Source organism: Pipra filicauda, unplaced genomic scaffold, assembly GCF_003945595.2.
Source record: "Pipra filicauda isolate LSUMZ 115617 unplaced genomic scaffold, ASM394559v2 scaffold591_size256279_pilon, whole genome shotgun sequence".
Taxonomy (NCBI): domain Eukaryota; kingdom Metazoa; phylum Chordata; class Aves; order Passeriformes; family Pipridae; genus Pipra; species Pipra filicauda.
In genome coordinates, this window is record NW_024104744.1 from 30,169 (window position 1) to 48,917 (window position 18,749).

The 18,749-nt window shown below is 59.7% G+C and overlaps 4 protein-coding genes across 5 annotated transcripts; 2 read left to right on the plus strand and 2 right to left on the minus strand.

The window, feature by feature from the left end:
- The first annotated feature begins 936 nt into the window (after nucleotides 1-936).
- Nucleotides 937-1,852, plus strand: LOC113987082 (olfactory receptor 52I2-like). The gene is given in 3 exon segments (XM_027719389.2): nucleotides 937-1,357; nucleotides 1,360-1,410; nucleotides 1,413-1,852. Coding segments are annotated over 3 exon segments (912 nt in total).
- Nucleotides 1,853-13,051: 11,199 nt separating this feature from the next.
- LOC113987083 lies at nucleotides 13,052-14,027 on the minus strand. The gene is made up of 2 exons (XM_027719390.2): nucleotides 13,904-14,027; nucleotides 13,052-13,773 (listed from the first exon to the last, which is right to left on the minus strand). Exons 1-2 carry the CDS (start codon nucleotides 14,006-14,008, stop codon nucleotides 13,096-13,098), a joined length of 783 nt encoding a protein of 260 aa, XP_027575191.2. The 5' UTR covers nucleotides 14,009-14,027; the 3' UTR covers nucleotides 13,052-13,095.
- Nucleotides 14,028-14,889: 862 nt separating this feature from the next.
- LOC113987084 lies at nucleotides 14,890-15,927 on the minus strand. Of its 2 annotated transcripts, none has more exons than XM_039387840.1 (2): nucleotides 15,642-15,927; nucleotides 14,890-15,611 (listed from the first exon to the last, which is right to left on the minus strand). In XM_039387840.1, the coding sequence occupies exons 1-2, from the start codon at nucleotides 15,869-15,871 to the stop codon at nucleotides 15,113-15,115; spliced, it is 729 nt and encodes a 242-aa protein (XP_039243774.1). In that variant the 5' UTR covers nucleotides 15,872-15,927; the 3' UTR covers nucleotides 14,890-15,112. The 2 variants fall into 2 exon arrangements, with proteins under 2 accessions (XP_039243774.1, XP_039243775.1); XM_039387841.1 differs by having other exon boundaries at nucleotides 14,890-15,547; nucleotides 15,578-15,927.
- A 192-nt stretch (nucleotides 15,928-16,119) lies between these two features.
- Nucleotides 16,120-17,480, plus strand: LOC113987081. Its single transcript, XM_027719384.2, has 2 exons — nucleotides 16,120-16,327; nucleotides 16,458-17,480. Exons 1-2 carry the CDS (start codon nucleotides 16,223-16,225, stop codon nucleotides 17,478-17,480), a joined length of 1,128 nt encoding a protein of 375 aa, XP_027575185.2. The 5' UTR covers nucleotides 16,120-16,222.
- Nucleotides 17,481-18,749: the final 1,269 nt, after the last annotated feature.

The following is an 18,749-nucleotide window of genomic DNA, read 5'->3' on the forward strand; positions in this document are numbered from 1 at the left end:
CTGCCTGGCCTTTCCACTTTGTGGGGAGAAGCAGCAGCAGCAGCAAAGTTTCAGCACAAATGAATGTGCAGACCCTGCCCACCACACTCAGACTCTTCCTGTCCCTCCAGGACTGTTCTCTGGAGTTTCTGTGTTACCTTCAAACTTCTCCTGTCAGAATAAAACCTCAGAAAAAAGCATTTTCCTCTGCTTGGCCTTGCGGGCTTCTCTCCCAGGTGAATGACAGAATGGAGACAGAGCAGAGAAAGGCCGTTTCATGATCACATTTAATGGCCCAGGGCACTGTCTGAGACCACTTTTTGCCCTACAGAGCTGGAGGGAATTCCTGTCGGGCTCATGGAGGGAAGCCAGGGCTGGAAGCTGACCTTGCTCTCCTTGTTCTCTCATCTTGCAGCTTATTTTGGGATGTCAGCTGAGCCCTGGTGAGCAAGTAAGCCTTTCACAAGCAACAGACTGTAAAAGTGCCTTGGTTATCCCTGGCTCAACCTGAAACATGAACTTCTTCACCTTGTAGCAACTTCCAAGCCACAACAGCCCCATTTATTCAGTGTTTCTGACCCATTCCCCCTATCAGGTGATCATAGAATCACAGAATCCCAGGATCACTGGGGCTGGAAAAGCCCTCCCGGCCCATGGATCCCCCCTGTGCCCCATCCCCACCTTGTCCCCCAGCCCAGAGCACTGAGTGCCACGGCCAGGCCTTCCTGGGACACCTCCAGGGCTGGGCACTCCAAACCTCCCTGGGCAGCCCCTGCCAAGGCCTCACCACCCTTTCCAGGAGGAAAAGGTGATGTTACGCTGTCTCACCCGTTCTAACAACAATGTGCATTCCTGATTTGTCTCTTGCATTGCTGCCGAGTCTCCACCTTATCCCCCTGCCACCGCAGGGCTGAAAACTCAGCGTCTGCTTTTAAACACAAATCAAGATTCTCCTTCATGGCTTCTGATCCCTCCAACAGCAACTCCTCCTCCTTCATCCTGGTGGGTGTCCCTGGCCTGGAAGCTTTCCCCACCTGCCTGGGTGTCCTTTTCTGCTCGGCCTATGTCATGGCCCTGGTAGGAAACGGGGCGGTGTTGCTGGTCACTGGGCTGGACAAGTCCCTGCGTGCCCCCTGCCACCGGCTCCTGGCCACGCTGGCGGCCGTTGACGTGCTCATGGTGAGGGCCGTGGTCCCCAGGCTGCTGAGCGTGCTGTGGCTGAACTCTGCCGAGATCGGCTCCGTGGCCTGCTTCGTCCAGATGTTCCTCGTCCACTCCGCCACGTCGGCGGAGTTGGGATTGCTCCTGGCCATGGCCCTCGACCACTACGTGGCCACCTGTCACGCCCTCAGGTACCACAGCATCCTGAGCGCCCGGGCCGTGGCCTGGCCATCGTGCTCAGGGCTCTCCTCTTCATGGTGCCCCTGACGGGCTGGTGACGTCCCCGCCCTACTGCGGCCCGCGCGCGGTGCCCCACTCGTGCTGCGAGCACCGGGCCGTGGCCGGGCTGGCCCGCGCCGACCCCGCGCCCGCCGGGCTCTACAGCGGGGCCGCCTCCTCCCTCGCCGTGGGCGCGGACGGGGCCTGCGTCGCCGCGTCCTGCGGCCGCATCCTGCGGGCCGTGCCGGGGCGCGGGGCACACCGCAGGGCCCTGAGCACGTGCGGGTGCCACCTGTGCGTGGTGCTGCTCTTCTACCCGCCCGGCATCGTCTCCGTCTACGCCCAGCACTTGGGCAGCGCCGTGCCCGTGCCCATGCCCGCGTGGGTCCTGCTGGCAGACCTGTACCTGGCCCTGCCCGCCGCCCTGAACCCCCTCGTGTACAGCGTGAGGACCCTGCTCAGGGTGCTCCTGCCCGGCAAGGCTCGTGCCTGACACGGGGCCCCTGGTCTGCCAGGCGTGTTCACCAGGGCCTGGCAGTGCCAGAGGCATTCCAGGGAATGCCCACGGTGAGCAGGAGCAGCGAGGACAGAGGACTCCTGGGCTGTAACGAGACCCTACTCTGTGAGGAGTTATTTGGGACCGGGGGAAGGGGCACACGGCAGGTCCTCTTTCCCTTCCTCCTTTCCAGGTGATACAGAGAGACAAGAACCCACCTTTGAGTCCAGAGATGTTCCCAGTGCCGTGAACATCCCAGTGATAATCTAAGGGGTCCAGCTACATTTGTGTCCATGCACAGATCCTGTTACAGCTGTGGTTGCCCCATCCCTGGAAGTGTCCCAGGCCAGGTTGGATGGGGCTTGGAGCAACCTGGGATAGTGGAACCTGTCCCTGCCCATGGCAGGGGTGGGACGGGATAAACTTCAAAGTCACTTCCAACCCAAACCATTCTATGATTCTCTGAATTCTGCCCTAAAATCACTGTTTGTGTCTGTGGCCATGAAGGTGATCTCAGGACTGGCTCCAATCACAGACCAACACTGTGTTCAGATGAATCCCCCCCAAAATGCCATGTTTAGTCCTCACTTCCACGTTAATTTAAAAATAAAACTCAGTGAAATGCATTCCAGTTCAAAACTGGTTTGAATCTGTCTGTCTTCACCTCAGACACATTTTTTCCTATCTTTGTGGTATTTATCCAACTTTCTGCTGCACCTTCCATGACATCTAAAAAAACAGTTGACAGAATTTTCCTGCTGTTCCAAATTTGCATTTTTTTTCTATGCTAAATTTGCACATTTTGGCTTTACACTGCCTGGGCTTTGGGGAGGGTCTGCTGGAGGCACAAACAGCCCATTCCATGGCATGATCCTTGGAATAAGAGCCAGGAGAGGCTTCCAGCCACTGGTACAGCAGAGCCAGGGATGAAACTGCCCCAGCATTGCTCCAGGAAAACACAAAAAAGGCCTTTTAATTCTGCTGGAGGCAGCTCATGCAGCACATTCCTGTCTGGACAGGGCTTGTGGCAACCTGGGCTGGTGGAAGGTGTCCCTGCCCGTGGCAGGGGGTGGCACCGAATGGGCTTTGAGGTCCCTCCCAACCCAAACCAGTGTGGGATTCTGTGGTTCTAGGATGGTCCCTGACAGCTTCATTTTGAGGTCTCTGAACCCCCCAGTCCTGCTGGTATTCCCAGGTGTGCTGTGCCAGCCCCTCACCTGAGCAGGGCAGAGGCCCCTCTCTCTGACAGCTCTGTGCTCACAGACATGGATCACATTGATTAACTAAACCCTTCACTCACCAGGAAAGAAAATCGGGTTTGTTTGACAGGAGCTGTTTCCTGCAGGCCTCGCTGATTGCCATAATTTAATTTGGCTCCAATCCTTTAATTCTTTATTGACCAAATATCCCATTAACATCTCGGGCTTTCTGCTGGGCATTGACGTCAGGGGAGCAATTGGCAGCTCAGCACATCAGCCCCAGTAATCCAGGGGAAGGGTGTGCAGCCCCCCAGCATTCCAGGCCTCATGGAAGTCTGGCAGAACCTGCCAAAGACCCCCTTGGACACTCGGAGGTGCTTTCTCCCTCCTGCAAAGTCACTCGGTGGTGTCAGGAATCACCTTGACCTGCAGCCCTCCCGTGCCAGGAGCTGAGGGCACAATCACAGCCCTTCTTCAGGAGAGCCTTGGGGGTGGCTCAGATGTGGGTGGGCAGCCAGGGCTTTCCCTCACCCTTCCACAGCACTTGATGTGACCAAGGGAGACTGTCCAGAGGTCCCTCAGGTCCTCATTGGAGGCTCAGAGCTCCCCAAAAGTAAGAGCTGCCCCTTCCTGCCAACCCAACACCGTCTGCAGGGTGGGGAGGCCCTGGCACAGGCTGCCCAGAGAAGCTGTGGCTGTCCCTGGATCCCTGGAAGTGTCCAAGGCCAGGCTGGATGGAGCTTGGAGCACCCTGGGCTGGTGGAAGGTGTCCCTGCCCATGGCAGGGAGTGGCACTGGATGGGCTTTAAGATTCTTTCCAACCCAAACCATTCCATGACTCCATGCAATCAGAGGGGCTGGGAGCAGAGGCAGAAGGGAAAGTGGCCCCATGCAGCCCATGGGACAGCCAGGGCTGTCAGTGATGTGTCCCCTTGAAGGCACTGACCGCACTGTTCAAAAGCCTGGCTGTAGATAACAAGTTCTGAAAGCTTTTCCCAAAATAAACAGCAAAATTCCATGGTGCTGGAGACCTGCTGTGGGCACAGGTTTGCAGTCACACCAACAGCAGCCCCCAATGTTTCTGTCATTGCTCCAGGGAGCTGCAGCTGGGGACAAAGATGTAGCTTGGCCCTCCCCATGTACCTGCAGATGTTCCCCTCTGACCTGACACCTCACGTCCAAGTCCTGGTGGCTGGCTGGTGTCTGACTGTCCCTCCCACGCTCAGCCCCCTCGTTTATGGCATAAAGGTGAAGCAGATCCAGGAGGGGACCCTCAGACTGCTGGGGCAGCTGGCAGGACTCAGGCTCACGGGCTGCTAAAGGCAGGGCAGAGGCTCAGGGAGGGAGGCACGGCCACAAAAAGAGTTCTCCCATCCCAGAATAGGTGTGAAGTTGAGTACAAGGAGTTATCCCCCAGAAAGGTCCATCTCTGCTCTCTCTGCAGTGACTGGAAAGGGAAGCTAGACCTTCTGTGTCTAGCTGGTGACATGGCAACAGCTTATGGACAGGAAACCAAGGGGCCAGGGCAGAAGGTGCTGGGCAACTGTCCCTTTGGCCAGTGCACTCCTCTCTTCCAACACACCACTTGGAAATCACAGAACCACAGACTTGTTTGGGTTGGGAGGGACTTTAAAGATTGTCCAGTCCCCCTGCCATGGGCAGGGACACCTTCCACTAGCCCAGCTTGTTCCCATCTCTGTCCAATCTAGCCTTGGACACTTCCAGGGATCCAGGGGCAGCCACAGCTTCTCTGGGCAACCTGGGCCAGGCCCACCCCACCCTCACAGGGAGGAATTTCTTCCCAAAATCTAATTAAAATCTCTCCTCTTCAGTGTAAAGCCATTTCCCCTCTTCCTGTCACTGTCTGTCCATGCCATGCCCAGTGTGCCCATGTCTCTCTCACACTGAGGAGCCCAGCACTGGACCCAGAGCTCCAGGGGTGGCAGAGGGGAAGGATCACCCCCCTCTACCTGGTGGCAATGCTCCTGCTGACACCTTTGCTCAGGCTCAGCCTGGTGTGCACCAGGGCCTTCTCCGCCAAGCTGCTTTTCCAGGCAGCTGGTCCTGTGCTGGTCCCCCAGTCCTGGCAGGACTTTTCCCTTCCCCTGGATGAACTCACGAGGTTTCTGTTGGCCCATCCCACTGGTGGTGGTCAGGATGTGCCCTCCACATCCTGTGGTTTCTCTTGGAAAACTCCCACTGCCTCAGCCAGAGCTCAGTGAAGGGAGGGCTCTGCTCCCTGCAGACCCAACACCAGTGAGAAACCAGCACTGGGGCAAGTCCCAACTAGTTGGGAGGGTCTTGGGTTTTGGCCAGTTTAGGGGACAACATTTGCCCCAGCACCATGTGAGGGTGGACAAGAGCCCATTATGAAGGTGCACGAGGCGGTGGTGGGAAGGGGCAGGGGTGGGAAGGGGCAGGGGTGGGGAGGGGCAGGGGTGGGGAGGGGCAGGGGTGGCTCAGGACAACTCCTGGACCAGAATTCATCCACCCCCAGGTTCCTCCATGGAGGAGCCCCAAGGAAAGAGGCACTTTGCCTTGTTTACCTGCAGAGTAGCTGTGAGCCCAACAGGGAGAGCTGAGTAACGAGCCTCAGAAGATTCCAGCAGAACCTCAGAAGATTCCAGATGAGCCTCAGGACAATTCCAGTGGAGCCTCCGGAGCCTCAGGATGATTCCAGCTCTGAGCCAGGGCTTACTTGCTAATTTTGAATCTCTCCTTGGAGTGAAGTGTCCAAAGCAAACAAGTTCAGCCCTGAGTGTGCTGGTGGGGTGGGTAGGTGCCCTCTGATGGGGCTCTTCGGAGATGGGCAGAGGGGGGCACGAGCATAGGCTGGTGGGTTTGGGCAGTGACCCCAGCCCAGGCCACGTGTCGAGGGGTCTCTGCTCCCTCCAGAGCTGGTTGCAGAGTTGCAAAACCAGGGGTGCAATGGCAGCACCCCTGAACTGCTACAGCACCTCAAGCTCATGGAATCATGGAATCCCAGAAGGTTTGGGTTGGGAGGAACCCTGAAACTCATCCTGTTCCACCCCCTGCCATGGGCAGGGTCACCTTCCAGTAGCCCAGAGTGCTCCAAGCCCCTTGGCTGGGGACACTGGTTGGTCTGCAGCTCCTGGGCAGAAACCCCTCCAGGCCAGTGGCCATACACAGACCCAGCAGGAGAGAGCTGGGTGAGCAGGATGTTCCTGACTCCACAGTTTCAGCAAGTCCAGCACTTGGGCCCCAGGCTGGACACAGACTGCAGCTCTCCCCCCATCCTCCTGCCTGTCCCCCTCAGCCCAAAACCTGCGCCATCCCTCCCCACACAGCCCCACCCCAGCCTCAGCCACCCTCAGAATTAACGTTTAGTTAATTCCAAATAAATTATCGCTGTCCAGCAGCATTTCCTTGCTTGGCTGTTGTGTACAACCTGCTCGGGACCTGCACCACCCAAACTCCAGACCCAGGGGTGGGGCTGGAGCTGCCACCGAAACAGGTTTTCCCGTTTTACCGTGGCATTTTCAGCCCCTAAAACTTCCCCAAACCTTGAGCTGGATTTGGGGGAGGATCACTCTGATTTTTACAGGGAAGTTTGCACTTGGCTCTCGCTCTTCATGGCAGGAGCTGCCCCACAGACCCAGGGGGGCCGCACAGAGTCCGCTCCCGTGGGGGATGGAGAAACCCCCCGGCAGCAGGAGGGGGCTCGGGGGTCCCCTCGGGACAGCCCGGGAGAGTCCCACGGGGGGCACGGGGGGACAGCGAGGCACAAACACCCCCCTGTAAAGGGGACAGAGAGCCAGGGGACAGCGAGGCACAAACACCCCCCCGCAAAGGGGACAGAGAGCCAGGGGACAGCGATGTCCCCGCGGACAGGAGTCACTGCCGGGGGAAGGTTTGTCTGGAGGGACGGAGCGGGGACAGCGGGGACAGCGGGGACAGCCACCCGCGGCAGCGAGGGCCGGTCCCGGGGTGACACGGGTGACAGAGCCGGTAATTGGCCCCCGGGCAGCGGCGGGGGGGTCGCGGCCGCAGCAGCGCGGCCACCGGCGCTCGAAGCTCCTGGGGCCCGCGCCGTAATTACCAGCCGGCTCGTTAGCGCTAATTGGACTCTCCCAGGAAGGGAACCTGATGGAAAAAACATAATAAACAAAGTTCAATTGCTTTTAACTTCAGCTTGTTGGAAAGTCCGGGGAGGGAAGTGAGTCAGCGGGGCCCAGACGTCGGGGGGAGGACGCGCCTGCCTCCTGTCACCGTCACACAGCCCAAATCTCTGCCCGGGGCCAGGGCACAGGGCCAAGGCACGTGTCCCCAGGGTCCCTGGGGCCAGGAGTGCTCTGTTGGCCAGCACGGCGAGGCTCCAGCACAGAACACCGGGCCCGGCCCTGCACGGGGGGCCGGGGGTCCCACACCCGGAGCGACTGTTCCCAAACCAGGGACTGTGTCCCCCCAGGGGTACGAGGGACCACTCCGTGCTCCAGGCTCCACTCCGTGCTCCAGGCTCCACGTGCCAAGGCCACCCGTGACCAGCAGGGAATGCCGGGGTGTCCTGACTGCCCCCGTCCTGGGGGTGCTCCTGACCGCCCCCGTCCTGGGGGTGCTCCTGACCCATGGCCACAAGGGCCGTGGGAGCTCGGGCCAGGGCTGGGGGTGTTTGGGAGCTCGGGCCAGGGCTGGGGGTGTTTGGGAGCTCGGGCCAGGGCTGGGGGTGTCTGGGAGCTCGGGCCAGGGCTGGGGGTGTCTGGGAGCTCCCCCCAGACCACGGTGTGTGTTGGGCTGCGGGGGCACAGCTGGGACACAGGAGGCACATCTGCTGGTGCTGCCCTGGGAGCAGCTCCCCTGCAAATCCCTCAGCCTGTGCCTCACAAAACCTCGCAAAGCCGGGAGGATGGACCCGTTCAGCACCACGGAATCACGGGATGGCTGAGGCTGGAAGGGCCCATCTGGTGCCACCTCCCTGCTCGAGCACGGCCATCCCAGAACACATGGCACAGGGTTGTGTCTAGACACCTGTGGAATATCTCCAGTGAGGAGACTCCATTCCTGTTGGACAGTCTGTTCAGGGCTGGGTCACTGCCTGGCCATCAGGTCCTGCCCGTTCCTCCTGTGCCATTGCTGGGCCCCCCGAGCAGAGCCTGGGCCATCCTCTGCCCCCTCCCTGCAGCCCCTAAAGACATGGGGGAGGTCCCCTCTCAGTGTCTGCTCTGGAGGCTGAACAGCCCCAGCTCCCTCAGTCTTTGCTGTCACAGAGATGCTCCATCCCCTCAGCACCCTTGTCACCCTTTGCTGGGTGCACTCCAGGAGCTCCGTGTCTCTCCTGTGCTGCCGAGCCCAGAGCTGGGCCCAGCGCTGCAGATGTGCCTCCCCAGGGCTGGGCAGAGGGGCAGGATCTGCCCCTGCCCCTCCGGCGATGCTTCCCTGTGCCGAGGGCGAGCAGCGGCAGCAGCGGGGCCGCCCTGGGGACACGGCTGTGACAGTGGGCACGGCACGAATGTGGAGCACAGGAGGCACCTCCTGGCCAGAAGGCAGCACTGCCACCTCCTGCACTGCCACCACCGCGCTGTCACCTCCCTGCCACCTCCTGCACTGCCACCACCGCGCTGTCACCTCCCTGCCACCCTGTGCCAGCCCCCTGCACTACCCTTTCCCTCGGTCTGGGCTCAGGGTGACAGACCTCATTCCACTGCTCCTGGGCCAGTCCCGAGTGCCAAGCCTTGCTTCCATGGCTGCCTGCATTAATCCCAAAAAACGGGCTGGAACAGATCTTGGCAGGCCACAGGGTCGGTCCCTCTGCATTGTACCTCAGTGCTGTGCTGAACATCACCAGATCCTTCAGCCTTTCCTTCTGGCCACCTTTTCCAAACCCCGATGACTTTTGTCCCTCTTCTGGCTCACACTGAGCACTGCTGGTCTTCTCCTGAGATCCCACTGGGACTCTCCGTGTGCAGCTCCCAGGGATCTGCCCTGTGCTGGTCACACACCTGACCCCGTGGTCTCTAAACAGGCCCCTTTCCCAGTTTCCCTGACTTTGGGGATTGTTTGACACAGTCTGCTCTCGGCTGTGGGGGGAACCCCAGGTACCCAGGGCTGCTGGAACACTGGCATGGCCCAGTTTCCAGATTTTGGGCCAGATCCCTCTCTTCCAATTCAAATGCTGAGAGAAGCTGGACAGTTGGTCCAAAGCCAAGACCCACAGCAGCTGGTCACACTCTGTCCCCAAAGGGGCTGAAAGTGCTTCTGAATCTGCAGGTGATGCTGGAATGTCCTGCTTACCCTCAACCACAGCACTCACCCAGACACCTCCCTTCCTCTGCAGCAGTTCCACCACTTTCATCACTTAATCAGAGTATTTGCTTTGGTTTATTTGCTTATGGTTGTATTTTTGACTATTCAAATATTTCCACTGCATCCTTGGTTAGGTTATTATACCTGACCCCTTCCCCTGCAGTCAGGAATCTTCCCTAGAGACTTTGGCTTTTTCCTTCTAATTTGATTGATGTCATAATTAGCTTTCAGCCTGGCTAACCCTAGCCCTGCTCTGTGTGTGATGGGTGTGTGTGCTCATAAACCCCCTGCCAAAGCAGGGCTGGATTTTTCCCAAGTCATGCTCCTCCATGACTCACCCGGTAAATCATGGAACCACACAAGGTTTGGGCTGGGAGAGGGTGGACTAGTTAGTGTCTCCAGGTTCCATCCCATCCTGTTTTCTACAGTCCTGGATTCAAAACTGGCAAGTTCCCCCCCTCCCCTCGCTGCAGCAGCTCTGGGGGAGGAGGGACCCAGCGAGGTCTCTCTGCCTCCTCAGACCGCTGGACTCACATTCGGGGTGCCCTGGAGCTCAGGGAGACTTTGACTGTCTCTCTCACATGTTGGAGACACCTTTAGTGTCTGTTATTCCTTCTCACAGCAGCCGGGTTTGCCGAGATACCCACAGGAGCCTGCCCACGGTTCTGCTCCTCCCCTGCCCCCAGCCAACTCTCTTGATCTCAAAAAGGCCATTCCAAGCCTTCCAGCACTTAATTCCTGCCAGGCATCTAACCCTGGGCGTAATTAATGAGCAGTTCCATGTCTCCACACCTACAAGGTGTTGCTGTGTGTGGGAACAAGGTTCGTAGGGAAGCAAGAAGGAGCAGGAGCCAGTGGAGCTGCCAGATGAATATTAAACCCAAAGAGCTGCTCAGCAATATTTTATGTTTGTTACTGAGTTTGACTGGTTGGAAAAAAAATCCTGGGCAATGCAAGGACTCCAGGGAATTAGCATCTTCCCCCAGCATAAAAGCCTAATTTTTTATGGAGCACAAATGAGTTCTGGGCAGACGGGGAGGTCTGGGAGTATCTCTCTGTATTTGCCAGCTGATATTTCTAAGTGCCTACAGAAAGTTGGGAGGACTGGGAAGTGATACATTAAAAATTGTAATTTTTAAAATAGGAAAATAGATGGAAAAGGGCATGGGAGGGGGGAAAGAGCTGCCTATTTCCCTGCTGCATTGCGGCTGTGCAGTTAAGGATCTCCGTTAGGCTTTGCTGCCATAAATTAAGAAGCATCAAACAGAGAGAGATAAAAAGGCAAGGGAAAAAGTCAGAGATCTTACAGCTCCAAGTTGGGGCTCCAAGGTCACTCCCAGGCAGAGCCTCCAGCTCCAGGATGGGGTGAAACCTGGGGCCAAGAGCTGCCAAGGGCTCACCCCAGAGCAGGAGGGATTTCGGGTGACCTTGGCAGTGGGACAGAACCCAAAATCCACCGTGGACAACCCAGCCAGCAGCAGGGAAAGTTCCAGACTTCATGGGGAAAAGCACAACTTCCAGAAGGAGAAGTCCCTGTGTAGGCAGCCATGGAGCCTTCCCAGAGGCACTGAGGAGCAGGGTTAGTGGGCAGCACTTGGGAATCCCCTGGATCCTGGCTCCAGGGGCACATTCCCGAGGCCACGCTGAGCTGGGGCTCAAGAGCCAGAGGGTCCTGCCCATGCCAGGTCTCCCTGGGACTGCAGGGGATGGAGTCTCATCTCCCCTGACACCCCACCGGTTTTCCCTTCCCTGGATTCCCCACCAGCTTTCCCTTCCCTGGATTCCCCACCAGCTTTCCCTTCCCTGGATTCCCCACCAGCTTTCCCTTCCCTGGATTCCCCACCAGCTTTACCTCCAGCATCACCACATCTCCAGGCCATCACCTCTGGCTGCTGACCGCCCCAGAACAGATGCCAGCAGAGGATCCCATGGAAGCTGCAGTGTGGGATTGGGTAGGATGGCTGCTCTAGGTACATCCTGAAAAACAGAAGTTAATTTATTAAGCAGTTTTCTAATTCTGGGACAATTTCCCCAAGAAATGAGTTGAAGCTACAAGACAGGAGAGATCCAGTGTTGGGAGCAGCAGGAATACACAGAGATACTCAGTGCCACAGGCTTTGGGGAGAAAACCTGGGAAAGGCTGTGGTACATTAGATGGACAGCTGGACACTTACAGGAATTACTGTGGGGGTGGAAGGGCCTGGAATTAACACCCAGATATGATGAACTCCAAGCCTGCACTTGCCATGGACGTGTCCCACGCAGCTGGAGATGGGATAACCCCCACCTTTCACCCATGTTTGGTGTTGGGCCCCTCACGACAAGGACATGGAGGGGCTGGAGAAGGAAAGGTGTCCAGAGAAGGGAGCAGAGCTGGGGAAGGGGCTGGAGCAGCAGGAGCAGCTGAAGGAGCTGGGAAGGGGCTGGAGCAGCAGGAGGGGCTGAGGGAGCTGGGGGGGCTCAGCCTGGAGAAAAGGAGGCTCAGGGGGGACTTTCTGGCTCTGCAACCCCCTGACAGGAGGGGGGAGCCGGGGGGGGTCGAGCTCTGCTGCCAGGGAACAAGGGACAGGAGGAGAGGGAACGGCCTCCAGCTGTGCCAGGGGAGGCTCAGGTGGGACAGGAGCAGGAATTTCCTGCTGGAAAGGGTGGTGAGGCCTCGGCAGGGGCTGCCCAGGGAGGTTTGGAGTCCCCACCCCGGAGGCGTCCAAGGAAGGACTGGGCTGTGAAACCCACGCCAGGACCTGCCCGATCCCCCCCGCGAGCTCTGCCCCGTGGTGGGAATTTGGGGAGGTTTGGGAAGGTTTGGGACAGAGCCCCGGGGGCACACGGGGGGTTCGGGTCGGGGTCCCCCCCTCAGCCGGTCCCGCTGTGCCCCCCGGCGGCCCCGCGCGGTCCTGCAGGGCCCGAGTCACACACCTGGCACAGGTACCGTGTCACACACCTGGCTCAGGTACCGTGTCACACACACCGAGTCACACACCTGGCACAGGTACCGTGTCACACACCTGGCTCAGGTACCGTGTCACACACACCGAGTCACACACCTGGCTCAGGTACCGTGTCACACACACCGTGTCACACATCGCGTCACACACCTGGCACAGGTACCAGGGCAGGGTCCTGCCTGGGGGGGAGTCCAGCACCGGGCACGTCCGGGGGTTCATTCCCCCATCCCGGGCAGGAGTCCAGCACCAGGCACGTTTGGGTGCTGGTTCCTGTTGTCCCCCAGTGCCAGGGGCTCTGGAGCTGCAGCCTGGGGGTGGGTTGGCCAAACACAGCTTGTGGTGGCACTGGAAACCCCTCTGATGATGCCAATTCCCTAATTGTGGCTCGGATCCTTGCCGTGTGTGCAGTGACAGTTTGTCTGGCTTTTCAAAGCCCAGGATGCCCCACACGGCTCTTTGCAGGCAGGTACAAGCTCCCCCTGCCCTCACCCTGAGGCAGATAAACAGAACCCAGCTGTGGATGGACATTTGGCATCCCCTTGCCCTTCCACCTCGTGCCTCTGCACAGCCCTGGGGACAGCTCTGCGGCCTGAGGGGACACAGAGAGGCACCTGCAAGTCCTGAGCTGCTCTCGCTCCTCCAGTGCTTTTGGATTGGCAAAATAAGCCAGGGATCAGCCTCCCCAAAAGCCAGAAGTTGTTGATTAGTAGATGGGGTTGGTTATTGGCAAATCTCTGGGACTGGGCTGGATCGCACTGGATTGAAAGGATCAAAGGGAGGAGCTCCTGGGTTTCGATCCTTTATGGCCGAGCTCTGGCAGGGAGTGTCCCCGGTGCTACTCGATGTACTGCACTGTCACCAGGGGGGTGGCGAAGCGGACGCGGCGCCGGCGCCGGCGCTCGATGTGCCGAGCCCAGAGGTGCATCAGGGAGCGCCCCAGCGAGCTCTGCCTCAGGTAGCGCTGCAAGAGCCCACGGCCCGGGCCCCTGCCCCGCTGCCTGACCCCCAGCCCCCACTGCCAGGGGCCGGGCCGTGCCGGGCGGGTCCTGCCCCGGCTGCTGCGTTCCAGCCCCGTGGGGCTAAAGATCCTCCCTTCCCTGGGGAGGGACCAGGCCGTGGCCGCGGAGCTGCTGCTGTGCTGTCCCGCGTCCTCACGTGTGTCCTCTTCCGTCCCCTTGCCCATGTCCAGCCGCGGCAGCTTCACTCCGAGGCGCCGGCCAGACTTTCTGACCCTCAGCAGTGCCGGCAGCTCGGTCTGGACCACCGGGAAGGGCCCCTGCTCCCATTGCCACTGGGCCAGCTGTGCCTCCAGCTCCCTGCACTGCTCCTCAAACAGCGCCCAGGTGTCCTGGGAGTTCCGGATGAACCTTGGGAAATGCTTCGTGTAGCACATGGAACTTTGTCGGGAGCTGCCAGGGGACGTGTCTGCCGATTCCTGCGCCCTGTCCACACTGCTCTGCTCCTCCGGCTGGGCTCTCGCTGCCCTCGGACACCTCCAGTTCCGCCGGATCCTCTGCAGGAACCACGGATGGCTGAGACAGGAGCAGCTCCTGGGCCCACCCCACAGCCCCCATGATGCTCCACGTGCCACCCCAGCCCACCCCAAACCAACCCAGCCCACAGAGCGGTGCAGAGGCACCTACCCAGAGACGCTTGTCCCGCAGCACGACAGCAACCAGGATGAGCTGCAGCACCAGGATCAGGACTGCAACCAGCTCCCCCATGGTGAACATGTCGAGGGACCTCATGGCACCATCCCTGCCACTCCAGGGCACCAGTCAGAGCCCCCTTTTATGACATCATGGGGCAGGCAGAGCCCCCTTTGTGACATCCCAGCTCAGGCGGGGCCCCCTTTGTGACACTGGGAGTTCCCAGGAGCCCCAGGGAGAGCCCTTGCTGCCTCAGGCAGTGACCCTGCATTCCAGGTTGTCCTGCTCAATCCGTTGGGATTCCTAAGGTCAGTCGGGTCGTAACAATTCCATTTGACATCACGAATCTGTTTTCAGCTGTTGTTGGATCTGTAACTGCTGGGGTTTAACTGGTTCATCGAATAAATCTCTTTTGAATAGGTGGTTTATTTCAATGTCAGGAGCCTCCATGACACGAGGGCAGTGATCATCCCCCTGGGCCGGGCATGGTGAGGTCGGACCTCAAATCTTGGGGTCAGTTTTGGGCCCCACACGACAATAAAGACATTGAGGTGCTGCAGTATGTCTGGAGAAGGGCAATGGAGCTGAAGAAGGGTTTTGTGCTTTAACCCCACCTGCCAATTCAGTAAGGAAAAAAAAGGGAGAAACGAACAAGGTGAGATAATTTAATAACTGTACATAGATTCTGAAAGTGCTGGAAGGGAAAGGACAAACAAGGAAGGAAGAAAAGAAAATCAAGTGATGTGTGCCCAGTCTGGGGCACAGCGACCATGGAAGGATGAGCTTTGGATTCCCAGGGAAGGAAGCAGGGAGGCAGCAGGTCTGGAGAGTGATGACCTTTGGAAGAAGGGGCAGCAAGTCAGGAGGCCAACAAGGATGTCGGGAGGTCATGGAGGGAGAAGATGAGAAGGGCCAAAGCCCAACTAGAACTTCATGTGGCTAAGGAGGTAAAAGGAAAGCAAAATGATTTTTAGAAATAATACTTTGGCTGGTTTTTTTTAATTTGTTGCTGGGGGGAATGTAGAGCCAAAGAGTGAGGACGAGCCTGAGGTGCCAGGGGATGAGGCCCAGCCACGGGGGGTGTGAGGGTCAGGGCCTGCCTGACCAACCCAGGATGTTGTTTGTGGCTTGGACAGGCCGTGGTGGCTCAGGATTGAAACCTTTTGCTCTTCTGGGCCCGGCACTGCCACCAGCACTGGGGCATCAGAGGAGGCGGCTCCGGGAGGGACGGACGTGGCGGTGGCACTGGCAGGGAGGGACGTGGCGGTGGCACTGGCAGGGAGGGACGTGGTGGGGGCACTGGCAGGCAGGGATGTGGCAGCTCCACCAGGGTCCCAGGAATCCCCTCAGGCGGGCACAGAGCTTGCCCAGGAAGGCCCGTGGTGCCCAGCCACGGGCCCTGCCCGGGGGCACCCGCTGCCGGGGGGGGGCCTTGGCTGGGCCCCACCACGGGTCAGGCGTGGGGATGCTGCGGGCCAGCTCCAGGAGGCTGCTGCTGCTGCTGCTGCTGCTGCTGTCGGCCTCCAGGGACTTGGTGATCACCACTTCCCTGGGGAGGAACCAGGCCATGGCCGCGGAGCTGCTGCTCTCCAGCTCTGGGGGGCTGCTGCTGTGTCGTCCCGTGGCCTCATTGTCCTCCTCCCTTCCACTGGCCATGTCATTGTCCTCCTCCCTTCCACTGGCCGTGCCATTGTCCTCCTCCCTTCCACTGGCCGTGTCATTGTCCTCATCCCTTCCACTGGCCACGTCTGGCCTCTGCACTCGGAGGTGCTGGGGAGAATTCCCACCCCCCAGCAGTCCCGGCAGCTCCTCCGGCCTCTCAGTCTGGAGCCCCAGGAAGGGCCCCTGCTCCCATTGCCACTGGGCCAGCTGTGCCTCCAGCTCCCCGTGCTGCTCCTCAAACAGCACCTGGGTGTCCTGGGAGCTTTGGATGAACCTTGGGAAATGCTTCCTGGAGCTCATGGAACTTCGTTGGGAGCTGCCATGGGAAGCTGCAGCTGCCCAGCACCAGCTGCCTGATCCTGCCAGGCCCTGCAGGTGTCACCAGCAGGTGACTCGTCCCCTCGTCATATGGCAGCCAGATGTCACAAAGGGGGTTCTGCTCACCCTGGGATGTCACAAAGGGGGCTCTGCCTGCCCCATGATGTCACCAAGGGCTATAACGGGCCATGGAACACAGGGCACTGCGGGTGGGCACCACCTCAGCCTCTGCCACCCCAGCAGTGTTGGGATCCCATCACTGGGACCCCGCAGGTCACTGGGGAAGCTCGTCCCCAGCCTGTGCTGGTGCCCTGGAGTGGCAGGGATGGTGCCATGAGGTCCCTCGACATGTTCACCATGGGGGAGCTGGTTGCAGTCCTGATCCTGGTGCTGCAGCTCATCCTGGTTGCTGTCGTGCTGCGGGACAAGCGTCTCTGGGTAGGTGCCTCTGCACCGCTCTGTGGGCTGGGGTGGTTTGGGGTGGGCTGGGGTGGCACGTGGAGCATCGTGGGGGCTGTGGGGTGGGCCCAGGAGCTGCTCCTGTCTCAGCCATCCGTGGTTCCTGCAGAGGATCCTGCAGAACTGGAGGCGTCCGAGGGCAGCGAGAGCCCAGCCGGAGGAGCAGAGCAGTGTGGACAGGGCGCAGGAATCGGCAGACACGTCCCCTGGCAGCTCCCAACGAAGCTCCATGAGCTCCAGGAAGCATTTCCCAAGGTTCATCCAAAGCTCCCAGGACACCCAGGTGCTGTTTGAGGAGCAGCACGGGGAGCTGGAGGCACAGCTGGCCCAGTGGCAATGGGAACAGGGGCCCTTCCTGGGGCTCCAGACTGAGAGGCCGGAGGAGCTGCCGGGACTGCTGGGGGGTGGGAATTCTCCCCAGCACCTCCGAGTGCAGAGGCCAGACGTGGCCAGTGGAAGGGATGAGGACAATGACACGGCCAGTGGAAGGGAGGAGGACAATGGCACGGCCAGTGGAAGGGAGGAGGACAATGACACGGCCAGTGGAAGGGAGGAGGACAATGACACGGCCAGTGGAAGGGAGGAGGACAATGGCACGGCCAGTGGAAGGGAGGAGGACAATGACATGGCCAGTGGAAGGGAGGAGGACAATGAGGCCACGGGACGACACAGCAGCAGCCCCCCAGAGCTGGAGAGCAGCAGCTCCGCGGCCATGGCCTGGTTCCTCCCCAGGGAAGTGGTGATCACCAAGTCCCTGGAGGCCGACAGCAGCAGCAGCAGCAGCAGCAGCAGCCTCCTGGAGCTGGCCCGCAGCATCCCCACGCCTGACCCGTGGTGGGGCCCAGCCAAGGCCCCCTCCCGGCAGCGGGTGCCCCCGGGCAGGGCCTGTGGCTGGGCACCACGGGCCTTCCTGGGCAAGCTCTGTGCCCGCCTGAGGGGATTCCTGGGACCCTGGTGGAGCTGCCACATCCCTGCCTGCCAGTGCCCCCACCACGTCCCTGCCTGCCAGTGCCCCCACCACGTCCCTGCCTGCCAGTGCCCCCACCACGTCCGTCCCTGCCAGTGCCACCGCCACGTCCCTCCCTGCCAGTGCCACCGCCACGTCCGTCCCTCCCGGAGCCGCCTCCTCTGATGCCCCAGTGCTGGTGGCAGTGCCGGGCCCAGAAGAGCAAAAGGTTTCAATCCTGAGCCACCACGGCCTGTCCAAGCCACAAACAACATCCTGGGTTGGTCAGGCAGGCCCTGACCCTCACACCCCCCGTGGCTGGGCCTCATCCCCTGGCACCTCAGGCTCGTCCTCACTCTTTGGCTCTACATTCCCCCCAGCAACAAATTAAAAAAAACCAGCCAAAGTATTATTTCTAAAAATCATTTTGCTTTCCTTTTACCTCCTTAGCCACATGAAGTTCTAGTTGGGCTTTGGCCCTTCTCATCTTCTCCCTCCATGACCTCCCGACATCCTTGTTGGCCTCCTGACTTGCTGCCCCTTCTTCCAAAGGTCATCACTCTCCAGACCTGCTGCCTCCCTGCTTCCTTCCCTGGGAATCCAAAGCTCATCCTTCCATGGTCGCTGTGCCCCAGACGGGCTCCCACCATCACATCACCCCCCACCCCCCAGAGTTTGTCCCCCCAGCCCTTTGTGCTCCCCACCCCACTCTCAGCCTGAGGAGCAGCGAAGGCCTCGGTGCCCAGCATGGACTGACCCACCCCAGGACATCAACACTGCAGCACAAATCCAACCCACAGCCCCTGGGCAGAGAAGGAACTCTGTCCCCACCCAACCCAGTACAGCCTCCAGCCAGCACCAGTCCTGCCCCAGCACCCATCCAGCTCAGGGGTGTCCAGAGCCTGGGGGTGCCCGGTCTGTGTGGGGGCACCTTTTTGTGGGTGAGTTTTCCCTGCCCTGGAGAGAAGCTTCTCTTTTGCTTCTCCTTTTGCTTTCTATGCACATTAGTTCTCGTGCTCAGTGTGTTCTTCCTGCCCTTTCTGGAAATGGGTTGGAGGCTTTGGGGGTCGGTCTGATCCCCCTGCAGTCCTTGTCCACCTCTCCCCCTCATTCCTGCTCCTGCCCTGGGCTGTGTCGTGCTGATCTCCAGAACAAGGATGTTTGCCCCAGAAATTGCTGCCCCCCCTCCACGTGGGCCCTTCTCCAGCCACATCCTGCTCTTTCTCTCAGGATGTTCCTCCCCACAGCCATCAAGGTTTGGGACAGACACATTGGCCCCAGATCTTCTGGGCCTCTCCAGGGTCAGGTGCTGTGCAGGTGCTGTGTGTGCTGCAGCCACTGAATGCCCATGAGACTGGAGAAGTTTAATAACTGGTAATTTTGGAACAATCAGAGCACCCCAGGCCTGCTGGCCTCTGGGCCAGGCAGGGGTCCCAGAGGGGCCGGGTTCCCACG

What these genes read in the sequence shown, in the direction of transcription:
- LOC113987081 (XM_027719384.2), top strand. Translation starts at nt 16,223, where the DNA reads ATGAGGTCCCTCGACATGTTCACCATGGGGGAGCTGGTTGCAGTCCTG. An exon ending in TGCGGGACAAGCGTCTCTGG is followed by an intron (nt 16,328 to 16,457) that starts GTAGGTGCCTCT and finishes TGGTTCCTGCAG; the next exon opens with AGGATCCTGCAGAACTGGAG.
- LOC113987083 (XM_027719390.2), bottom strand. Translation starts at nt 14,008, where the DNA reads ATGAGGTCCCTCGACATGTTCACCATGGGGGAGCTGGTTGCAGTCCTG. An exon ending in TGCGGGACAAGCGTCTCTGG is followed by an intron (nt 13,774 to 13,903) that starts GTAGGTGCCTCT and finishes TGGTTCCTGCAG; the next exon opens with AGGATCCGGCGGAACTGGAG.
- LOC113987084 (XM_039387840.1), bottom strand. Translation starts at nt 15,871, where the DNA reads ATGAGCTCCAGGAAGCATTTCCCAAGGTTCATCCAAAGCTCCCAGGAC. An exon ending in CCAGACGTGGCCAGTGGAAG is followed by an intron (nt 15,612 to 15,641) that starts GGATGAGGACAA and finishes GGCCAGTGGAAG; the next exon opens with GGAGGAGGACAATGGCACGG.